Source organism: Haliotis cracherodii, unplaced genomic scaffold, assembly GCF_022045235.1.
Source record: "Haliotis cracherodii isolate W230 unplaced genomic scaffold, xgHalCrac1.p SCAF_4, whole genome shotgun sequence".
Taxonomy (NCBI): Eukaryota; Metazoa; Mollusca; class Gastropoda; order Lepetellida; family Haliotidae; genus Haliotis; species Haliotis cracherodii.
In genome coordinates this window covers 43,761,587-43,787,402 of record NW_027266297.1, presented here as the reverse complement: position 1 = coordinate 43,787,402, position 25,816 = coordinate 43,761,587, and the positions used below count along the sequence as shown (strand labels likewise).

The following is a 25,816-nucleotide window of genomic DNA, read 5'->3' as shown; positions in this document are numbered from 1 at the left end:
TGTGACAACTGAGTTAGGTAATTCCCATGTAAATACAGGGGAGCCATAGTTTAAGAAAAGATCATGGAAAAGCTATGGCATAATTAACATTAAGATGGTTAAATATTATCTTGAAAGACTTCCTGAAAAGATACTAGGATAGAACTGAATCATCCTCATTTATTCAGGGAATAATCTTCATGTACATTGTTATACTAAATACCCTCACCAAATAGCACAGAATCTCTCTCACTCATCAAAAAACAATCAAAATCACTCTTTTGAGCAAGAGCTTGGCATAGATCTAATTTTAAAATTGTGGTCTCGTACATGCAGCCATCAAAATCTAGACGTTTTCCTGAGTGTTAAGATAAGGGGAGGTAAGTCTTTATCCTATGAGGTGTTCCCAGTTGTATTGGGACGGTATGCAACCTCATAGTCACTGACTGGTGATATCAACGCTTGGTTCAATCATGAAAGAACATTGTAGTTTCCCTTGACAACGTTTTATGGCACTGATAACAAATCTCTGGGCCGAGGGTATTTATGGAACTTGATATAATACTCTAGATAAAAGAGACATGTATACTATGTTCCCCGGAAAACGAGATAAATTTGTCTGATGCAATCAGTAGCAAATGCTGTCTCCCACTTGTCCTTCAGTTCTGTGCATGATGCTAGTCTGTGACATCAAGTAGATTGGTGTTGAGATTAACTGACACTCTCTTCCTCAGTTTACTGAAGGTGCCGCTCCGTGTCAGCCCCGGCACTGACCCTCGGTCCAGAACGTGAGGCTCTTCCTCCACCTCATGGCTCAGTATACCAATAGACTTGTGGTTTCTTTTCTTCTTCTTTTTCTTTCTTGGAGCGTTGGAGTCCTCACTAAACAAACACATATTTAATAAATTGTAATTGTTTTTTACATGTTCTAGGAAGTTTGTTTTGACTTCATAAAATGTAGTACTGAAACGCCAGAATATGTGTCTGAAAGGTCAGAAGGACACCTGTAGATGGTTTTTCTGTCAGGGAATAGAGGAAAAATCAGACATCTGAGTCATTTCAGCGACTTTGCACAGTGTGACCCAGTTGGAATTCCAAATTTGGCTGATTGCGTGTCATCATACCCTGATGGTGTGGGATGTTCTTCTTGATATCAATCAGTGTTTTTTTCTGACCAAGGCTCGATTATACAGAGGCTGCTGTCATATAGCTGAAATTTAGCTGAAATTTACAGTGTTACTGACCCATTCTGAGGACTTGTATGACCAGTATCAGCCTCTGTGCCATCGTTACCATCAGTGCCATCTCCTGTAACCATGATAACAGAGCGAACTGTTTAATTTGCTATTTATGCAATGATATTCAAATTATCAAGTTCATAGTTTTAGATGATTTTACATGGTTCATGATTTCACATCCTCGGCGGGGTGTTGCGTGTAAAGTAGGTTCCAGTACACCATACTTGCCATACAAGCCGACTAAAATGGGAACATTACTGTGAACGGACTCGTGGTGTACTTGCTCATGCTATCAACCATTGATAAAAGGTGGGTAATAATAATAATCATCATCATCATTAGGAAAAAAATATTTTAGTTTAATTTAACACCACAATGAACAGTATTTCAGTAACATCATGGCGTGTCAGCCTGAGGTGGGAGGAAAGCCCAAAGTGATGCAGTTCTTAGACATTTGCTACTTTGGTGAGACCCATAAATAGGGCAAATCTGGGACTAGAGCTCACAATCATAGGTTTCTGGCACACCTAAGGGAGGTAACACAACCATAGACAATGTATTCATTTTCTGTACAGTGCTGGAAAATTATTATTTGGAAACTGAAATATATGGAAAATGCTATTATCTAAAAATGCAGTAAAACCACTTATTAAATAGATACATGAGCACATGTGGCACATTTCCTCTGTCCATCTTTATTTTGAAAAGGGGTTGTTTTCACACATGCAAGTTATCTCCCTTGATTTTATGTGCCATTGTTTGCAATCTAACCCGGAGCAGGTCTGTTCCGATGTACAAGGCGCTCAAGTTGCCCAAGTATGGTCTTCATGTCGTGGTTATGAGATGCTATCATGGCCTGCTGTTTGTGCTGAATGTCCTGTAAAGTCAGCTGGAGACGGTATATCTCCCTGTGGAACACCATGTTGCTCAGCACCTGACTGTTGACCTGCAGAGACTGGTCTTGTTCCTGCAATTGGGTTATCACCGATAAAAGTAATGCAAGGCAATAGTCCAGTCTAGTGAGAACAGTGTGATAACGTTGGATTCAATTTGGTGTTAACAATACCCTTAGTTATTCACTGGTGCAAACCAAAAACATTCTACCAAATAATGATGCACTGCATTACTGTTTTATGTGATCATAGACAGGGTGTTTCAAAAAGCAAATATTATTTTATTGTAAATACGCCGCACTCATCAATACTCCAGCTGTATGACGGCGGTCTGTAAATAATCAAGTCTGGATCAGACAATCCAGTGTTTGACATCATGAGCATCGATCTATGCAATTGTCTGCAAGTCGATCTATGCAAAAGTCTGCAAGTCTGACCACCAAATCCTGTTAGTTGCCTCTTATGACAAGCATAGTCACTATAAAGTGTTATAAGCAAAATATATACGGGTGTTCTCAATAACAGCCTTTCCAATTGGGCAGAACTAAAGGACAAAATACCAGAGTCGCAGGCAGGTTTCCGATCTGGGTATTCCACCATCGATCATATTTTTACTTTACACTCTATTATAGAAAAGTGTTTGATTAAAAAGAGGAAAAAACTATATGTTGCATTTATAGATTTTAAGAAAGCATTCGACTATGTAAAAAGAAATAAACTATGGTACTGTTCGCAATGAAATGGCCTGGGTGGAAAAATGTTATCAGCCCTAAAAGCCATTTACTGTTCTGTCAATCTTGTGTTCGACAAACTCCCTCATGTACCGATTTCTTTGACTGTCCAAATGTTGTACGCCAAGGTTGCATACTTAGCCCTTTGCTATTTTCTATATTTATAGGGGAACTTTCAAAAGCTATAAATGAAAACGGTAAATATGGCGTACACTTATTTCCAGATATGTATGAAATTTTGTTACTGTTATTTGCAGATGACGTCATCCTTGTCTCAGAATCTATTGCCGGTTTACAGACTCAGCTTAACATCCTTGGGGGGTTTACAGCTACATGGGGATTAACTGTTAACATACAAAAATCAAACGTAGTTGTTTTCAGAAGGGGAGGCACCTTATCTGCCAAGGAGAAATGGACATACAAAGACATCCCCCTGCCCATAGTTAACAGTTATAGGTGTAATATTTTCTTAAACTTTCAAGATGAAAGGTACACACAGGTATTACCAATACTTTTATATGGGTCAGAAGTATGGGGTTACCAGTGGTATGATCAATTAGAACGAGTTCATCTTTTGGCATGTAAAAGTTTTTTAAAGGTGGGAAAACAAACGCTAAATGCCATTGTCTATGGTGAATGTTGTCGCTACCCGCTGCATGTCAATATGCAGGTCAGCATTATAAAGTATTGGTTAAAATTAACCCGAATGAAGGATGTATCCCAAGAAAAGTATGTAACATGTTGATGTATTTCGACAACATTGGTCGTAATACTTGGGTAGCATCTGTTCGTAACATTTTATTTTCGCATGGTTTGGGATTTGTATGGTTAAACCAGTCTCTTGGGGACAACAGTCAAAACTGGATGTCAACACTCAACAGTAGTACCCGATATATGATGTATAAAGAATATAAAACACGGTTTGAACCTGAAAGATATTTGAGCATTTACAATGGCAAACATGTACGCAGTGTTTTTATTAAATTAAGATGTAACGTTTAACCTTTACGACAGAACGAGGGTAGATGGCAATCTATTGAATCCTGTTTGCAATATGTCTGTTGAAGATGAATATCATTTCGTATTGATCTGTAAACATTATACTGAGCTGCGTAAAGTTTATTTGCCAGAATTGTATTGGAAGTTTCCAACTATATATAAATTCAAAAAATTATTGTGTACACCTCAGGATGAGTTATTAAAACGTCTTCAATATTATGTATATTATGCGTATAAACAAAGACATAAAGTCGTAAAATCTATGTAATGTGCTTCACATTGTATTGTTGTCACTGCATTTTTTTGTATATGGGCCAAAGGCCTACACACAAATAAACTAATTTTGACTTTGACAAGCATAGTCGCCTCTTACAGAAAGCATGGGTTGATGAAGAACTATTCTCACCGGTATCTTCACGGGTCCTTTTATTTTAGTAAACACAATGATCAGTACTATTGTTTGATTCCACAGTCAGCATTATAACAGCTCTATCACTGTGGTATGTAATCTTTGTGTGTTGTTCATTTCTGCTATATGACTGTGGTCTGTCAATAATCGTCAAAACAAAGGTTGCAGGGGACTTATAATCTCACCCGGATTCCCATGGGTGATTTGTAATGAATAGAATTTGCAGCTGATCATGTGAGCAATGACCATATCATCACACATTGTGACCAACTGATCCACCTTTTAGGCCTCTTTTACACATTGTGTATTGGACCCATCCTTCCCAGAAGTTCCTAAAAGATGCTGACACAACATTCCACTCAGTAAAAGTCATTAACAATGTGAATAGTCCATTGAAACCCATCTTATTAAACATGAATACTGCCTTTGCAGCTGGAAGCTGTTATGTTAACCTATGGAAGCTAAAAGGTCCTCACCATGTCCATAGTTTCTGAATCACCGAACCTTTCCTTCCAGCGTTCCTGTAGAAAGTCCATCTGACCCTGTTTGGGAAACAATGGAACTGATACAATATTTCAACCAACTGAAAGTGATCACAATCACAGTAAGGCCATATATTTTTTATTTTTCATTTCTCAGGCCCGTCGCCCATACTGAAAAGCAGCTGGTCTAAGAAATACATTAAACTTAAAAATATTTAATTTTATTATGTCTCCTGCTAGTAACATGGGCCCTCTTATACAGTATAAAATGTTATTTAAAATTCCATGTCTACATCACTATCAGTGATTTAATAGGCCACCTGCAGTTTTAACTCCACGGCAGAATGACTTTTATATATATGATACAAAAATAATTGACATTTATTTTATTTTTATTTTGGCCAACCCTGTGTGGATAATAATAATAATCAAGTCTGGGCCAGCCAAACCAGTGGTTGACATAATGTGCAATGTTAGGATATGATGAAGTGACTCAACCTATTCACCACGCGAGACCAACTCTACGCCACCCAGCACGAGGCACAGGATCCCCAAGGGTTAGTTTAGATATACTTAATACAGTAAACTATGGATATAACGAACTCAAAGGGACTGCTAATTTTCGTTTGTTATAACCGAAGTTAATTATAAGCATATATACAGCATGTATACAGCAAATGACCGGTAAATAAAAAAACAGTTTGTTATATCCGTCAGTTCGTTATAAACGTAGTTTACTGAATGTTATAATTGTGCTCAGTCCCAGTGATAATGGAATGTAGACCCTTCTGTTTCACACTTGAAGTTGGGCAGGGTTTCTATTCTATGCCAGGTTTACACACTCCAAGCTCTGTGACACTACATTCTGTGGATCTTTCATCAGCTACCATTGCAATAACAAGTAGAATCTACTACAAACAACAACAAATGAAGAGGTTGAGGCAGAGAATGGCTTCCACCCGTGCCCCCTACCCTAAATGACAATCGCTATGTTAAGAGACTACTTGGTGAACAGAATGACAAACTCCATCAGCCATTAAACACAAATATTTAGGCCTAAACCCCTTCAGAATTTTTTTTTATTTCAGACAAATAACTTAACAGGTTGTAATGAGCATTTAAAGTTTGAACAGAGTGGACAGTGTTGAACAGAGTGGACAGTGTTGAACAGAGTGGACAGTGTTGAACAGGGTGGACAGTGTTGAACAGAGTGGACAGTGTTGAACAGAGTGGACAGTGTTGAACTGAGTGGACATTGTTGAACAGAGTGGACAGTGTTGAACAGAGTGGACAGTGCTGAACAGAGTGGACAGCGTTGAACAGAGTGGACAGTGTTGAACAAAGTGGACAGTATTGAACAGAGCGGACAGTGTTGAACAGAGTGGACAGCGTTGAACAGAGCAGACAATGTTGAACAGAGTGGACAGTGTTGAACAGAGCAGACAATGTTGAACAGAGTGGACAGTGTTGAACAGGGTGAACAGTGTTGAACAGAGTGGACAGTGTTGAACAGAGCAGACAATGTTGAACAGAGTGGACAGTGTTGAACAGGGTGAACAGTGTTGAACAGAGTGGACAGCGTTGAACAGAGCGGACAGTGTTGAACAGAGCAGACAGTGTTGAACAGAGTGGACAGTGTTGAACAGAGTGGACAGTAGTGGACAGTACTGAAGAGAGTGGACTGTGTTGAACGGAGTGGACAGTGTTGAACAGAGCAGACAATGTTGAACAGAGTGGACAGTGTTGAACAGGGTGAACAGTGTTGAACAGAGTGGACAGCGTTGAACAGAGCGGACAGTGTTGAACAGAGCAGACAGTGTTGAACAGAGTGGACAGTGTTGAACAGAGTGGACAGTAGTGGACAGTACTGAAGAGAGTGGACTGTGTTGAACGGAGTGGATAGTGTTGAACAGAGCAGACAATGTTGAACAGAGTGGACAGTGTTGAACAGAGTGGACAGTGTTGAACAGAGCAGACAATGTTGAACAGAGTGGACAATGTTGAACAGAGTGGACTGTGTTGAACAGGGTGAACAGTGTTGAACAGAGTGGACAGTGTTGAACAGAGCGGACAGTGTTGAACAGAGCAGACAGTGTTGAACAGAGTGGACAGTGTTGAACAGAGTGGACAGTAGTGGACAGTACTGAAGAGAGTGGACTGTGTTGAACGGAGTGGACAGTGTTGAACAGAGCAGACAATGTTGAACAGAGTGGACAGTGTTGAACAGAGCAGACAATGTTGAACAGAGTGGACTGTGTTGAACAGAGTGGACAATGTTGAACAGAGCAGACAGTGTTGAACAGAGCAGACAGTGTTGAACAGAGTGGGGTGTGTTGAACATAGTGGACAATAGTGGACAGTACTGAAGAGAGTGGACTGTGTTGAACAGAGTGGACTGTGTTGAACAGAGTGGACAGTGTTGAACAGAGCAGACAGTGTTGAACAGAGTGGACAGTGTTGAACAGGGTGGACAGTGTTGAACAGAGTGGACAGTGTTGAACAGAGCAGACAATGTTGAACAGAGTGGACAGTGTTGAACAGGGTGAACAGTGTTGAACAGAGTGGACAGCGTTGAACAGAGCGGACAGTGTTGAACAGAGCAGACAGTGTTGAACAGAGTGGACAGTGTTGAACAGAGTGGACAGTAGTGGACAGTACTGAAGAGAGTGGACTGTGTTGAACGGAGTGGACAGTGTTGAACAGAGCAGACAATGTTGAACAGAGTGGACAGTGTTGAACAGAGCAGACAATGTTGAACAGAGTGGACTGTGTTGAACAGAGTGGACAATGTTGAACAGAGCAGACAGTGTTGAACAGAGCAGACAGTATTGAACGGACTGGATTGTGTTGAACAGAGTGGACAGTGTTGAACAGAGCAGACAATGTTGAACAGAGTGGACTGTGTTGAACAGAGCGGACAGTGTTGAACAGAGCAGACAGTGTTGAACAGAGTGGACAGTGTTGAACAGAGCAGACAGTATTGAACGGACTGGATTGTGTTGAACAGAGTGGACAGTAGTGGACAGTGTGGATAGTATTGAACAGAGCGGACAGTGTTGAACAGACTGGACAGTGTTGAACAGGGAACTGAAGCTCACCTTTATATGCATGGTGACCTTCTTGAGGTCATCATTCTTTCCAGTCACATCATCATCATAATATTCAATCAAGGGAGAGCACTTTTGGGCAATGTGCTGTAGAAACTTGTTCTGTCGTCTCTCGGACATCGCCTCCCATATGTGGAGGACGGTTATTGCTTTCTGCATCAATGCATTAGCCTTGGCATTGTCATAAACACTGAAAGGACAAAGCATGACTGAACATTTAATTTTGCGCCAACTGTGTTAACATACACATCTCATTTAGAACAGATAGCAAAAGTGTTAAAATTTTCGAGCATTATATTCATATGAGACAATGGATGACGTCATTCGCTTCTTTTATGAATACAACTGCCTGTTTAGCATAATGTGGACAAAAGCAATTTGGGGCGGAGAAACATAACAGAAATTCATCAAGACAAGTATTCATGCGCAGTGAACAGTTCAAATAGATCTCCAGAAGCCAATCCCATTTCACAGGGTTTATCAACAGATTGGAACACATACTCTCATTTATTTAACAATACGGTAAATACTCAATAATTAAAAACTCACTTATGAAACAGGGTTGGTTGTTTAAATTAAAATTTAGATGCAGCTTTGAATTAATGTCTTATTAACCATAGCTGGCTATTCAATTAATTGTGGTACTTATTCAGCCAAAATGTGTTTGTCGGTCAGCACTTCAAGGATGGTTCGTGAAATATGAGGACAATTATTTTTTCCAGCATTTCCTGGGACAGATTTTTTTATTTCGAAAATCACTTCCCCATCTCCCCTCACCCCTGGAAATGAAATGGTTGGCTCCCCATAGAGAACATCAACTCACATCTGGAAGGTGTTGGTCAAGAGGGCGATGAAGAGGTTGAGGCAGAGTATGGCTGAGAAGAAGAACCAGGTAGAGAGCAGCAGGTACGTCATCAATGAATCCACCTGCAGCATGTGCTGGATGGCGTGCGGGGAACATAGAAACAACAGTCAGTTTAACACTGTTTGAAACAGTTTTCAGGTACCATCTTTCCTAGACAAGGGCGTTACCTGACTGTAAAAGTCCAGTTTCAACCCTTGTCGAACAAGGCTGGAAGTCCAGAGTTACATCTTGGCTGGACTAACGAGTGCAACAAACTAGAGATCCGCTTCGTAAACAACATGGATTTCAACATGCAGATTTCCATCTACTGCAGGATTTGCAAAGCATGTGTACTGTCGCGGACAGCTATTTTCCGAATCTTTCATGTTTTTTATCAACCTGCTCAAATGATTTGCTGCGCTTTGTAAGGTAAGGCCCGTTTTATTACAACATAGATCTTGATTAACGATCAGATCGTCTTCATTGGGGGCTGTCATTTTGTTGAAAGCAAATGCAAGAGATATGAGAAGTGAAATCTGATTGATCTATAGGAGGGACATAAAAGGGATAGAACTCGTAATAGCCACTGGTGGCGCTAAGACCGAGCCACTAAATTCCAGTCCAGTTTGGCAAGGGTGGAAACTGGACTTTTGTAGTCAGTTAACGCCCTTGCCTCAGGAAGATGTTCAGTTGTATCTCATGGTGCAGGTCTTTGACATTTACCACTTTGGTAAAACCCATGCGCATGGTGCTGACAAACCTAGGAACATCATTCAGGCGAAACCAGGAGGAGAACGCATGGTCATAGTTGAAGATGACTGTTGATTGTTGTTCAACGCCGTATTAAACAATATTCCAGCAATATGACGGCGGTCCATAAATAATCAAGTTTGGACAGACAATCCAGAGATTGACATCATGAGCATCGATCTAGGCAATTGGGATACGATGGCATGTATCAATCAAGTCAGCGAACCTGACCACCCGATCCCGTTAGTCGCCTCTTACGACAAGCATAGTCGCCTTTTACGTCCAACATTTGGTTGTTGAAGACCTATTTTAACTCGTATCTTCACGGGTGTGTACACACTGATGTAGACATATTGGTTGTTGCAAAACACAAAGATGTGATAGTTTGCTTCTAATGATATTTTCCTAGTAGCCAAGGTAATATCTTGGAATCCCACAGGAGACAAATTTTAAATGGTTTCAGGTTTATATGAGTTACATTATCAATGCACAAAACATCAATACAGTAATTTATCAGGCTGTTATGTGTTATGAAGATCATATATCAAAGGTGTAGAAATTGATACCTTTTATTCAATTATTTGCACTCATCAAGTGGTTTTGACACAAGGTAGCTTCATGATTTGGAATATGTTACTGTGTTGCAGTGTGTAGGCCCCACTATTTTGAAGCAAACTTTAATATCATTTTCCCTAGAAAGCGTTGAAATATGATAACGTAAATGAGTGAGTTGGGGGTTTAACACTTTTTAAAACTGTATTTCAGTCATAACACAGCATTTCAGCGTCATTTGAGAGAAATACACAAAGTGGTGCAGGTCTTAGATATTCACCAATTTGTTGAAACCCATGAGCACAGACAAATTTATCAAGTGACCTCTCTTGGCCAAACTATGTGGCGCCATGTACATACAGGTGGTCAAAGGTCATGGTGACCATGGCTATGTTTCTCTGCGAAATCTGAGGTACCATGAAAGGCACCGCATGAGAAGACGAGATACAGTAGACAAATGAAATTGGAAAAAGTTGATCTAAACAGCGGTTAAATATATATACACACACTGACCTCGAGGTCGTACTCATCCACCAATGTGAGCTGGAAAAGGCTGAAGAAGACTTCACCGGGATGCTTGAACCCATCCACCTCGACCAGCTCCTCGCCATTCTCCTCCACCTTGTCTCCACCATAGATCATCCAGAAGGCACACACTACACACAGCAACAACATCAATATATACATTCATCATAGATCATCCAGAAGGCACATACTGCACACAGCAACGTCAATATATATATTCATCATAGATCATCCAGAAGGCACACACTGGACACAGCAACATCAATATATACATTCATCATAGATCATCCAGAAGGCACACACTACACACAGCAACAACATCAATATATACATTCATCATAGATCATCCAGAAGGCACACACTGCACACAGCAACATCAATACATACGTTCATCATAGACCATCCAGAAGGCACACACTGCACACAGCAACATCAATATATATATTCATCATAGATCATCCAGAAGGCACACACTGGACACAGCAACATCAATACATACGTTCATCATAGATCCTCCGGAAGGCACACACTGGACACAGCAACATCAATATATACATTCATCATAGATCCTCCGGAAAGCACACACTGGACACAGCAACATCAATATATACATTCATCATAGATCCTCCGGAAGGCACACACTGGACACAGCAACATCAATATATACATTCATCATAGATCCTCCGGAAGGCACACACTGGACACAGCAACATCAATATATACATTCATAATAGATCCTCCGGTAGGCACACACTGGACACAGCAACATCAATATATACATTCATCATAGATCCTCCGGAAGGCACACACTGGACACAGCAACATCAATATATACATTCATCATAGATCCTCCGGAAGGCACACACTGGACACAGCAACATCAATATATACATTCATCATAGATCCTCCGGAAGGCACACACTGGACACAGCAACATCAATATATACATTCATCATAGATCATCCAGAAGGCACAAACTGCACACAGCAACATCAATATAAACATTCATCATAGATCATCCAGAAGGCACACACTGGACACAGCAACATCAATATATACATTCATCATAGATCCTCCGGAAGGCACACACTGGACACAGCAACATCAATATATACATTCATCATAGATCATCCAGAAGGCACACACTACACACAGCAACATAAATATATACGTTCATCATAGATCCTCCGGAAGGCACACACTGGACACAGCAACATAAATACATACATTCATCATAGATCATCCAGAAGGCACACACTGGACACAGCAACATCAATATATACAGTCATCATAGATCATCCAGAAGGCACACACTGCACACAGCAACATCAATACATACATTCATCATAGATCATCCAGAAGGCACACACTGGACACAGCAATATCAATATATACATTCATCACAGATCATCCAGAAGGCACACACTGGACACAGCAACATCAATATATACATTCATCATAGATCATCCAGAAGGCACACACTACACACAGCAACATAAATATATACGTTCATCATAGATCCTCCGGAAGGCACACACTGGACACAGCAACATAAATACATACATTCATCATAGATCATCCAGAAGGCACACACTGGACACAGCAACATCAATATATACAGTCATCATAGATCATCCAGAAGGCACACACTGCACACAGCAACATCAATACATACATTCATCATAGATCATCCAGAAGGCACACACTGGACACAGCAATATCAATATATACATTCATCACAGATCATCCAGAAGGCACACACTGGACACAGCAACATCAATATATACATTTATCATAGATCATCCAGAAGGCACACACTGGACACAGCAACATCAATATATACATTCATCATAGATCATCCAGAAGGCACACACTGCACACAGCAACATCAATACATACATTCATCATAGATCATCCAGAAGGCACACACTGGACACAGCAATATCAATATATACATTCATCACAGATCATCCAGAAGGCACACACTGGACACAGCAACATCAATATATACATTTATCATAGATCATCCAGAAGGCACACACTGGACACAGCAACATCAATATATACATTCATCATAGATCATCCAGAAGGCACACACTGCACACAGCAACATCAATATATACATTCATCATAGATCATCCAGAAGGCACACACTGGACACAGCAACGTCAATACATACATTCATCATAGATCATCCAGAAGGCACACACTGGACACAGCAATATCAATAAATACATTCATCATAGATCATCCAGAAGGCACACACTGGACACAGCAACATCAATACATACATTCATCATAGATCATCCAGAAGGCAGACACTGGACACAGCAACATCAATACATACATTTTCCATCGGTCGTCTGGAAAGCACACACTTGGGTCAATAAGTTTCTTAAAAAGATACTGGAAACATGGACAAAAGCTAAACAACGGAATCAAAGTTGCCTATAGTTGCTTTTGTATTTTCATTTTTTTACTAAGGCCTCACCTTTTTAATTTTATATTTCACGAATGTATTCTAGCTTTTCCAAACAAGATTTGTCAAAAAAAATAAACATAAATGTCAGTTATTTATTTATTTATATGAAAGTAATTCTGCCGTGGAGCTAAAACTGCAGGTGGCCTCTTGATTCACTGATAGTGATGTAGACATGGAATTTATATATAACATTTATACTGTATAAGAGGCTCTATATTACTAGTGGGAGACATAATATAAATCAATATTTTTATGTTCTATATTTCTTAGACCTGCTGGTTTTCATTAAGGGTAACGGGTCTGTAAAATAATATGTGTAGCCTAAATATAAACAATGAAAAATCAAATCTGGTATGGACATTTCATGACTTTTAGGTAGCCAAGTCTGTGATCATCCTTCAATAAACATGTTATTGTTGTTTCTTCACAAGATGTGGCCTTGGTCATGTGTTTTACCCACATTGTCAACCATGGGTGTTTCGCTATGACCATTTTTGTTGACAGCAACTATACAAGGATTTGGAGTAATGGTAATTTTCAGTCCCTCAATATCGATACATACCATTACCCACAGACTAAACCGATAACAACAAAATCTTAGTTTTATGTTTACCATCAGTACACATTGTAAAATTATGATTAATATTTTGAGGTAAAGATTATGCGAAGAAATGAAGTGTGCACAAGTATGGCACTCACCGTATGGTATGTAGAACTCCAGGAAGAGGAAGAGGAATCGGAGGAGGTCGGTCATCATGTGCCCCAGCATCACAATGAAAGGACCTGGAGTTAGTGGAGGAGTGAGTAGGTAGGGTTTTACACTGTTTTCAGCAATACTTCAGCCCAAGAATAGGTTTCAAACATTGTATTCTTGTGTGTAAATAACCATGATCTGTCACATGACAATCAAATACATTACATTGTTGCCTCAAAACACAGAAACACAGAGGTTATTATGCAAGGATCTTTGGAGGTAAATCACAAATTACAAATCAATCTTTGGGACCTTCGGAATTATAAAATTAAGACTCTATGGATCACTGGATCATTTGTATTGATTGAGAAAGTGTTTCTGTTCGATTAAGTTAAGTGTCAACTTAATGTAGGAGGGAACATCGTAGAGTTTGTATAATTTGCCAACTTTGGTGGAACCTACAAGTATTATATGGTTTCGAAATATCAAAGATATTTAAGGTTCAAGTTCATGATCAGTGGATCCTTGGTTGCTAAGGGACACAACCCTGCATAGCTTATTGCTGCGAAGTAGGCCACTGGCAACCCATTCCCTCTATCGTTATGAAGCTAAAGGTTTATTATTATGTGTGGATGTTATCAATGGTTCCAGTTGAACAGAAGGAGTTCACTCACCGACAACTGTAAAAGCCCGAACACACTTCATGAGTCGCAGCCAGAGGAGGATGATTGTGACGCACATGATGCGGATGTGCCATCGAGCCAGCAGTTCCGAGTGCTGCACCACGTCCACGAGATGGGTGACCACACACACACCCAGCAGCAAGTAGCACACCCAGTCAAAGTAGTTCCTGAACAATGAGGGATGCAGTGTTTTAGCAGGTACTCACTCACCCACTCACTCACTCACGGTAAACCAAGCTGCAATAGAACACAGTCAGACACTCATAACTACGGACATTGTGATGCAATAGTCTACACACTTACGTCTTTGGGAGGCATTTAAAAGTTGGAGTAATAAGTAAGGACAAGATTTACGGATGAGCAACTTCTTTATTGCAATAAGGAGCGACATTTCGCTGTAGGTTCTAACACCGTTATCAAGCATTGCTTTCGGTGTAGGTTCTAGCACCATTATCAAGAACCGAAACGTCTTTCCTAATTGTAATAAAGAAGTTGTTCACACATAAATCTTACCCTTACTTAGTTTACACATTAGTTGGACCCAGCATCTGAAAACTGACCACTTATCCTGGAAGTATTTCAACTGGAGACTGTTCAGATCCTGGAGTTCCCGGTTGAGGAACTCTGCCTCCTCCGGCCATCTTGGATGACAGAACTTCATGTCCTTCTTTATCTGCTGTGTCCTCCACGCCACCCACTCCTGTGGAGACAGACCAGAACAGTGGATGTGTGAACGGGGACAGAACAGTGGATGTGTGAACAGGGACAGAACAGTGGATGTGTGAACGGGGACAGAACAGTGGATGTGTGAACAGGGACAGAACCGTGGATGTGTGAACGGCGACAGAACAGTGGATGTGTGAACAGGGACAGAACAGTGGATGTGTGAACGGCGACAGAACAGTGGATGTGTGAACAGGGACAGAACAGTGGATGTGTGAACGGCGACAGAACAGTGGATGTGTGAACGGGGACAGAACAGTGGATGTGTGAACGGGGACAGAACAGTGGATGTGTGAACAGGGACAGAACAGTGGATGTGTGAACGGGGACAGAACAGTGGATGTGTGAACGGCGACAGAACAGTGGATGTGTGAACAGGGACAGAACAGTGGATGTGTGAACGGGGACAGAACAGTGGATGTGTGAACGGCGACAGAACAGTGGATGTGTGAACGGCGACAGAACAGTGGATGTGTGAACGGGGACAGAACAGTGGATGTGTGAACGGGGACAGAACAGTGGATGTGTGAACAGGGACAAAACAGTGGATGTGTGAACGGCGACAGAACAGTGGATGTGTGAACGGCGACAGAACAGTGGATGTGTGAACGGGGACAGAACAGTGGATGTGTGAACAGGGACAGAACAGTGGATGTGTGAACGGCGACAGAACAGTGGATGTGTGAACAGGGACAGAACAGTGGATGTATGAACGGGGACAGAACAGTGGATGTGTGAACGGTGACAGAACAGTGGATGTGTGAACGGCGACAGAACAGTGGATGTGTGAACGGTGACAGAACAGTGGATGTGTGAACGGCGACAGAACAGTGGATGTGTGAACGGTGACAGAACAGTGGATGTGTGAACGGCGACAGAACAGTGGATGTGTGAACGGCGACAGAACAGTGGATGTGTGAACTGACGATGACCAGGTGCAAGCAAATTAACAATTGGTTGTTATGGATTGCAGCCATCTGTTTGGCAGCCAAACATTTGATATGATCTAACTTGGAAGGAAAACTAACATTTTAATCCTAGCTTCCACACACAAGACTGATATGTCTTGAATTGAATAAAATTGTTCCAGAAAATATATTGTAAATTATATTGTGGATGTCCTGAAAAAATATGTAAAAAAAGTCGTCTGTTCCTCCTTTCAGAGAAATGATTGTATGTCTTGAAGCAGTGACCAACGACATATTCCTGTCTCTAACAAAAGCCCCATGCCCAGCCAGAATATATCTGTCCTTACTGTAATATAAGGTATAAATACACCAGATAATAATCAGTCTTGATTCTATGTTGAAACAGATTCCATTGGCCGCAAAAGTCAAAACAGTGTTGTAAATTATATGAATGGATCACTGAAAGTACTGGATGACACCAGGTGATAACGAAAAGAGTAAGCATGTCCTGCTCTGCCGATAGCATCGGTTATGTACTACAACTGTGGTAGTAGTCACGTTTCATTGGTGACATATACTCCTACTTTACCAAAGTTCGTCACAAACAGTTCAGGTGGAATCAAACACCATGTCTTGATTCCATTGTCTGTGTCTTATTTCTGTACCTTAACTTTCTATATTAAGCACATTCCATACTGACGTCAGGTACAGAAGAAGATTCAATGAGGTCAGATACAGAAGAAGATTCAGTGAGGTCAAGTACAGAAGAAGATTCAGTGACGTCAGGTACAGAAGAATATTAAATGAGGTCAGATACAGAAGAAGATTCAGTGAGGTCAGGTACAGAAGAAGATTCAGCAAGGTCAGGTACAGAAGAAAATTCAATGAGGTCAGATACAGAAGAAGATTTAGTGACGTCAGGTACAGAAGAAGATTCAGCAAGGTCAGATACAGAAGAAGATTCAGTGAGGACAGATACGGAAGAAGATTCAGTGAGGTCAGATACAGAAGAAGATTCAGTGAGGTCATATACAGAAGAAGATTACGTGAGGTCAGATACAGAAGAAGATTCAATGAGGTCAGATACAGAAGAAGATTCAGTGACGTCAGGTACAGAAGAAGATTCAGTGAGGTCAGGCACAGAAGAAGATTCAATGAGGTCAGGCACAGAAGACGTTTCAGTGAGGTCAGATACAGAAGAAGATTAAATGAGGTCAGATACAGAAGAAGATTCAGTGACATCAGGTACAGAAAAAGATTCAGTGAGGTCAGGCACAGAAGAAGATTCAATGAGGTCAGGCACAGAAGACGTTTCAGTGAGGTCAGATACGGAAGAAGATTCAATAAGGTTAGATACAGAAGAAGATTCAGTGACATCAGGTACAGAAGAAGATTCAGCAAGGTCAGGTACAGAAGAAGATTCAATGAGGTCAGATACAGAAGAAGATTCAGTGACGTCAGGTACAGAAGAAGATTCAGCAAGTTCAGGTACAGAAGAAGATTCAGCAAGTTCAGGTACAGAAGAAGATTCAGTGAGGTCAGATACAGAAGAAGATTCAGTGACGTCAGGTACAGAAGAAGATTCAGCAAGTTCAGGTACAGAAGAAGATTCAGTGAGGTCAGGTACAAAAGAAGATTCAGTGAGGTCAGGTACAAAAGAAGATTCAGTGAGGTCAGGTACAGAAGAAGATTCGGTGAGGTCAGATACAGAAGAAGATTCACTGAAGTCAGATACAGAAGAAGATTATGTGAGGTCAGGTACAGAAGAAGATTCAGTAAGGTCAGGTACAGAAGAAGATTCAGTGACGTCAGGTACAGAAGAAGATTCACTGAAGTCAGATACAGAAGAAGATAATGTGAGGTCAGGTACAGAAGAAGATTCAGTGAGGTCAGGTACAGAAGAAGATTCAGTGAGGTCAGGTACAGAAGAAGATTCGGTAGTTCAGATTCAGATCCACCACTTAAGCTACTTACCTTGTTCGCTTTCCTTGACCTGTAGAACTCCTGAATCTCCTCCACAACCAGCCACCCCGTGAAGCCAACAGCAACTACCTGGTACCCACGATACACAAGGAATGATCAGACAGTATCACTGACATCAACACAAGAGAAGACCAGGCTTAGTCAAAGTAAGTGTTAAGCTCAAGCTTTTATGAGAACCAAATGTTTAAATATGATATTTATTATCCTTCATCGGCACAAATATGACGTAATTTGGACACGTTGGGCATTGGGCAATACACACTCACAAAGAGGGCAATCCTCCACCAGTCCTGAGGCAAGGTGTAGATGTGTCTCTGATCGTACTCTATCAGGACTCCCTGCACAGTCCACAGCAGGATGTACACAAGGTTGAGGAGGAGGTTCAGGCATGCACCAAATCTACACACAAAGGATGTTTGTTTGGTCGGGCCTCAGAATAGTTTAAATGGAATGTCAGGTTAAAAGTTAAAATCACCTAAGTCTGCCTTAGATTGTGTGGAATCCCTGGTTGTACTCACATTACGGTCGTGACAAACTCTTTAACTACTATATTTATCGCTATTTTAACTGGATGTGTACAATATTTGGTTATCTCAAAACCAAGAGTTAAAAATACGTTAAAACTTACCCTGATAATCAAATTCAAAATGTTTGAAAAAACATTTTACACTACAGAAGTGTCACAGAAGAGGTAACTGTATATCACAGACAATGTCCACAACGGTACAGTTAACCCAGGGTCACACATGTGAGGTTGACATATTCAAGATGGGTATGAGAAATACTCACAGACAAAATCTGTCCCTCATCACCTGGAGCAGACGTGTCATGCAGGGGTGACTTACTATACACATGTCATGAGAGATACTTACAGACCAAATCTGTCCCACATCATCTTGAGCAGACGTGTCATACAGGGGTGGCTGACTACATGAAACTGATGGTACAAAACTGCCACTTGCAACTAGATAGCGAACAATAGAAAAGGTCAACATATCAAGAAGATGACAGTACATTGATCACAGTTAAGAACTTTGATATACAAATATAAAATATATACTGTGAGGCATTAAAAACATAATCTCTCAGTGAATATACAAAACTGCTTTTAAAACTGCTATCAATGCAAAATAAGTCAAGGGAGATGAAAATATTTTACAGAACAATGCCTTGTGTGACAGCATGCAGCAAGGCAAGGTACCATCCACCAACAACACCTGTGCAGTCAGTTCTAGTTCCGACCAAGATGACCACATTCAGCAGGGCAATGAGGTGATAACCTGTATGTCCAGAAAAGCCTAAAGACGTCAGGCACCATGGACCTCATTTCAGCATCACATTTCATACTTTAGTGAAAATGTGCCCTAACTCATAATTAATTTATGAATATCCACCTTGTCCACATGACCAATGAGGTTACCCCATCAGGAATCTGACAAGATCTTGAGAGAATAAAAGTTAATACCATTACTTATTGAAGAAACATTGGTAGTGTTTATAATTTCAGTATATACTTACAGGTGAGTGACTATGTGTATTCCTGTCTGTAATTAGATTATACTGAATATGTAACTTACACGAATATTAATAATCACAATAATACATTGGAAATACTCGTTTTACCACAAATTACTGCATATGAATATATCTCTTGACAAGTGTCTGTCTTATTCCTATCCCATATTTGAAAATGTGGCAATGGAATGGAATATGTATTTTTTAGATATGATGAATATTTTGTAATGTATTTCAATACATTGTATATCTTTACAATATCAGTAGAAATTATGTCTTTTCAGAATTGGTGGTATTATTGAGTATTTTAAGAGCGAATAATAATTTAACATTTGAAACAACGTTTTTACTGTTCATAGATTTCTATGTGTTTAATTGTGTTGGTTCCTGGCAACATGACGTTCCTGATGCTGTCAGGTTGATTCTTACTTTTGCCAGGCACCAATTGTTGCAGCAGATGATGCTGTTTCCTGTTCTGGCTGTCAATCTGTCGGAACTGTGCAAGTGCTTCATGAGCCTGAATAATGCCAAGGTCATGAGTTCACACAGGGATATTCATTAATATAATATATAATGTCACTTGTAAAAATCATTAAAAAGTAAATAGATGGACCTTTGCAGACAAACCTCCAAAATGTTTTCACAAGGCATTTGCATGTTTGTCACTAAAAGGCACTTCAATTCAACGAAAATTTCACAAAGTCCCTGAATAGTGCCCACCTATGTCCATGTTTGAAAATGAGATCTTAGTATTGCATTCTACACAAAGTTGAACTGACCACTTGAGGCATCTTGGCTATCATCCATGTTATAGTTTTCTGTTCATCGTGGTCTTTGACAGCAGCAGAGGCCTTCTTCTCCAGCAGGTACCTGGCAGCATGACTTCGATCTGGCAACACAGGCGTGGTAGAGACCCAGCGTCAAACACAGAAGATGTGAGTCAGATAGAGACACAGTGTCAAACACAGAAGATGTGGGTCAGATGTAGACACAGTGTGAAACAAAGAAGATGTGGGTCAGATAGAGACACAGTGTCATACAAAGAGAACGTGGGTCAGATGTACACATGGTGTCAAACACAGAAGATGTGGGTCAGATGTACACATGGTGTCAAACACAGAAGATGTGGGTCAGATAGAGACACTGTATCAAACACAGAAGACGTGGGTCAGATAGAGACACAGTGTCATACAAAGAGGACGTGGGTCAGATGTACACATGGTGTCAAACACAGAAGATGTGGGTCAGATACAGACCAGTGTCAAACACAGAAGACGTGGGTCAGATAGACACGAGGTCAAACATTGAAGATGTGGTGAGATAGAGTCCAGTATCAAACACAGAATATGTGATTCAGAGTCCACTCTGACAATGTGTTTACAGTGATTTTATGATTTTATTCCAGATGTTTTAAGAACCAAAGTGCACCAGTAAGTCTCCAGTAAACTATACAGGAAATATTAGAGGGAAACTCACACTTTTACCTGAAGGTTTGCTGTGGTAATCTGCAATGTAATACCCTCATGCAATTCTGTCATTTATGGTGTTTGAGTTCTTTAGAAAGCCATGTACAGTAAGCAACTCTACACAATGCCCTCGACGAACTATTTGGAGCTGCATAACCATCTCCACTTTACCTTTAAATGGGCTTATATGTGAATGTATGCCTGCAGTGTGACCAACTCACCAACTCAGCGGCCAGCTGTAGTGGTGTCCTGCCCTTGTAGTCCGTCGTATCATCATACTGTACCTCTACATGGGCTTATATGTGAATGTATGCCAGCAGTGTGACCAAATCACCAACTCAGCGGCCAGCTGTAGTGGTGTCCTGCCCTTGTAGTCCTTCACATCATCATACTGTACGTCTACATGGGCTTATATGTGAATGTATGCCTGCAGTGTGACCAACTCACCAACTCAGCGGCCAGCTGTAGTGGTGTCCTGCCCTTGTAGTCCTTCGTATCATCATACTGTACCTCTACATGGGCTTATATGTGAATGTATGCCTGAAGTGTGACCAACTCACCAACTCAGCGGCCAGCTGTAGTGGTGTCCTGCCCTTGTAGTCCTTCACATCATCATACTGTACCTCTACATGCTCTTATATGTGAATGTATGCCTGCAGTGTGACCAACTCACCAACTCAGCGGCCAGCTGTAGTGGTGTCCTGCCCTTGTAGTCCTTCACATCATCATACTGTACCTATACATGGGCTTATATGTGAATGTATGCCTGCAGTGTGACCAACTCACCAACTCAGCGGCCAGCTGTAGTGGTGTCCTGCCCTTGTAGTCCTTCACATCATCATACTGTACCTCTACATGGGCTTATATGTGAATGTATGCCTGCAGTGTGACCAACTCACCCAACTCAGCGGCCAGCTGTAGTGGTGTCCTGCCCTTGTAGTCCTTCACATCATCATACTGTACCTCTACATGGGCTTATATGTGAATGTATGCCTGCAGTGTGACCAACTCACCAACTCAGCGGCCAGCTGTAGTGGTGTCCTGCCCTTGTAGTCCTTCACATCATCATACTGTACCTCTACATGGGCTTATATGTGAATGTATGCCTGCAGTGTGACCAACTCACCAACTCAGCGGCCAGCTGTAGTGGTGTCCTGCCCTTGTAGTCCTTCACATCATCATACTGTACCTCTACATGGGCTTATATGTGAATGTATGCCTGCAGTGTGACCAACTCACCCAACTCAGCGGCCAGCTGTAGTGGTGTCCTGCCCTTGTAGTCCTTCACATCATCATACTGTACCTCTACATGGGCTTATATGTGAATGTATGCCTGCAGTGTGACCAACTCACCAACTCAGCGGCCAGCTGTAGTGGTGTCCTGCCCTTGTAGTCCTTCACATCATCATACTGTACCTCTACATGGGCTTATATGTGAATGTATGCCTGCAGTGTGACCAACTCACCAACTCAGCGGCCAGCTGTAGTGGTGTCCTGCCCTTGTAGTCCTTCACATCATCATACTGTACCTCTACATGGGCTTATATATGAATGTATGCCTGCAGTGTGACCAACTCACCAACTCAGCGGCCAGCTGTAGTGGTGTCCTGCCCTTGTAGTCCTTCACATCATCATACTGTACCTCTACATGGGCTTATATGTGAATGTATGCCTGCAGTGTGACCAACTCACCCAACTCAGCGGCCAGCTGTAGTGGTGTCCTGCCCTTGTAGTCCTTCACATCATCATACTGTACCTCTACATGGGCTTATATGTGAATGTATGCCTGCAGTGTGACCAACTCACCAACTCAGCGGCCAGCTGTAGTGGTGTCCTGCCCTTGTAGTCCTTCACATCATCATACTGTACCTCTACATGGGCTTATATGTGAATGTATGCCTGCAGTGTGACCAACTCACCAACTCAGCGGCCAGCTGTAGTGGTGTCCTGCCCTTGTAGTCCTTCACATCATCATACTGTACCTCTACATGGGCTTATATGTGAATGTATGCCAGCAGTGTGACCAAATCACCAACTCAGCGGCCAGCTGTAGTGGTGTCCTGCCCTTGTAGTCCTTCACATCATCATACTGTACGTCTACATGGGCTTATATGTGAATGTATGCCTGCAGTGTGACCAACTCACCAACTCAGCGGCCAGCTGTAGTGGTGTCCTGCCCTTGTAGTCCTTCGTATCATCATACTGTACCTCTACATGGGCTTATATGTGAATGTATGCCTGAAGTGTGACCAACTCACCAACTCAGCGGCCAGCTGTAGTGGTGTCCTGCCCTTGTAGTCCTTCACATCATCATACTGTACCTCTACATGCTCTTATATGTGAATGTATGCCTGCAGTGTGACCAACTCACCAACTCAGCGGCCAGCTGTAGTGGTGTCCTGCCCTTGTAGTCCTTCACATCATCATACTGTACCTCTACATGGGCTTATATGTGAATGTATGCCTGCAGTGTGACCAACTCACCAACTCAGCGGCCAGCTGTAGTGGTGTCCTGCCCTTGTAGTCCTTCACATCATCATACTGTACCTCTACATGGGCTTATATGTGAATGTATGCCTGCAGTGTGACCAACTCACCAACTCAGCGGCCAGCTGTAGTGGTGTCCTGCCCTTGTAGTCCTTCACATCATCATACTGTACCTCTACATGGGCTTATATATGAATGTATGCCTGCAGTGTGACCAACTCACCAACTCAGCGGCCAGCTGTAGTGGTGTCCTGCCTTTGTAGTCCTTCACATCATCATACTGTACCTCTACATGGGCTTATATGTGAATGTATGCCTGCAGTGTGACCAACTCACCCAACTCAGCGGCCAGCTGTAGTGGTGTCCTGCCCTTGTAGTCCTTCACATCATCATACTGTACCTCTACATGGGCTTATATGTGAATGTATGCCTGCAGTGTGACCAACTCACCAACTCAGCGGCCAGCTGTAGTGGTGTCCTGCCCTTGTAGTCCTTCACATCATCATACTGTACCTCTACATGGGCTTATATGTGAATGTATGCCTGCAGTGTGACCAACTCACCAACTCAGCGGCCAGCTGTAGTGGTGTCCTGCCCTTGTAGTCCTTCACATCATCATACTGTACCTCTACATGGGCTTATATGTGAATGTATGCCTGCAGTGTGACCAACTCACCCAACTCAGCGGCCAGCTGTAGTGGTGTCCTGCCCTTGTAGTCCTTCACATCATCATACTGACATCCAAGTTTGATGAGCATGACCAGGGATTTGCAAGCATCATTCCGGGCAGCAAAATGAACAGGAGTTTGAAGCTGTTCCTTAGATCTAGCCTCTTTATCAGCTGAGGGTTGAGATAAATGAAAACTCATTCTTACATTGGAAATAATTACTAATAGAAGAAAAATTAGAGCTCAAGCTATGTAAAGGCAAAACTATCACACTTAGTTGCCACTTAATCCTTGCTTGTTGTTAAGTATGGGTTAGATTTGCAGTAAAAGAATGCTTGAATCCAAATCCAACTATTTTGATTGGAGACATTCATGAAAAAAGATGAAGCAGACAAAAGGCTCTACCCAACAAATAAGGAGATACCCAAAATACAGATTACTGTATTCGACATAATAAGCGCCCCGCTCTAATAAGCGCCCACGGCGATAATTGCTAACATATTGACTAGTGAACAATCCCAATTAGCACCCCTTCCGATTGATCAACGTACACAAGACTTATTTATTCACGTATAATACGCACTCGTGTGTAATGTGCACCCTTAATACATTTCAGGCTGTCAGCATAAACCACGAAATTTATCTTTCAACTCTGTTTTTTCCACCAAAATAATATTCTAATAAGAGCACCCTCTTTCTAATTTTGAGAGCGCCCTGGGTGCTTATTACGTCGAATACGGTACTGTTAGGCCAGGATCATAGTTCTTGAAAGCGCACTCACTGATGAAAGAATCTCTAACCACCCTTATACGACTAGGGTGAGTTATGTCCACCTAAAGCTGTACATATCATGCAACCATCCAGTGATCAGTGTCTATCCTCACCTCCGCTGTCAATGAGCAGCTTGATCATCTGAGGGTAGTCACTAGCTGCAGCAACATGTAGAGGAGTGCGGCCATACTTGTCAGCCATGTCTACTGCAGCTCCAAGTTTCAATAAATACTTTGCAACGTCTACATCCCATTGACGGGCTATCTAGAGGTATGAAAAGGTGTGTTCATATCAATTAAATGACTTTTGTCTTTTCATTAATTACGTGGTTTGTTTCTTACAACTCGTCAAAATAAGGCTACAATGTTATTCTTGGAGAGGCAAATAAGAACCACACATACGAGTACACAGGGTAAAGATATCATCTTGGAGCATGGCCTTATTCATAGCTATTACGTTTGTCTTGAAGTTAAGCAAATCATCTTTGATCACATCATACTTGCAAAACAAAACTTGCAAATATAAGAATGGAGAAAGGCTAGTTATCAGTTATATGATATCAGAAAATATCTTTATCATTATTTCAAAGTTAAAAATTTAATGTTCAAATAAAACAAATTTAACAGTTCGAGTATCCAACATAACCCTTGTACATAATGTACCCCATCCTTTGGAAAGCGATGACATGAACGCGTGGTACTCTGCATACCTCGTGTAAGATGGTCTGTCCGTACTTGTCTCTGCAGTTGATGTCAGCTCCTGCAGAAATCAGCTCATCTATGTCAGACACATCAGGCAGCAGCTCAGGATCTCGGGATCCTCCCAGCTTGGAGAAGTACCGCAGCAGGGCCTTGTTCTGGGTGGCAGCCATGTCTACTCACACCGGAGAGTTGGAAGATCTGATTCCATGTGTCATTGTTATAGGTA

General features: G+C 41.5%; 1 protein-coding gene across 1 annotated transcript; it reads right to left on the bottom strand.

Moving 5' to 3' along the window:
* Positions 1–656: 656 nt before the first annotated feature.
* Positions 657–25,760, bottom strand: LOC139480242 (transient receptor potential cation channel subfamily A member 1-like). The gene is made up of 19 exons (XM_071263281.1): positions 25,599–25,760; positions 25,003–25,153; positions 24,127–24,291; positions 20,277–20,386; positions 19,927–20,014; positions 19,501–19,526; positions 18,855–18,946; positions 18,249–18,381; positions 17,974–18,051; positions 14,929–15,068; positions 14,360–14,535; positions 13,691–13,774; positions 10,498–10,640; positions 8,662–8,777; positions 7,830–8,028; positions 4,726–4,791; positions 1,989–2,184; positions 1,224–1,287; positions 657–861 (listed from the first exon to the last, which is right to left on the bottom strand). Exons 1-19 carry the CDS (start codon positions 25,758–25,760, stop codon positions 657–659), a joined length of 2,394 nt encoding a protein of 797 aa, XP_071119382.1.
* Between the last annotated feature and the right edge of the window lie 56 nt (positions 25,761–25,816).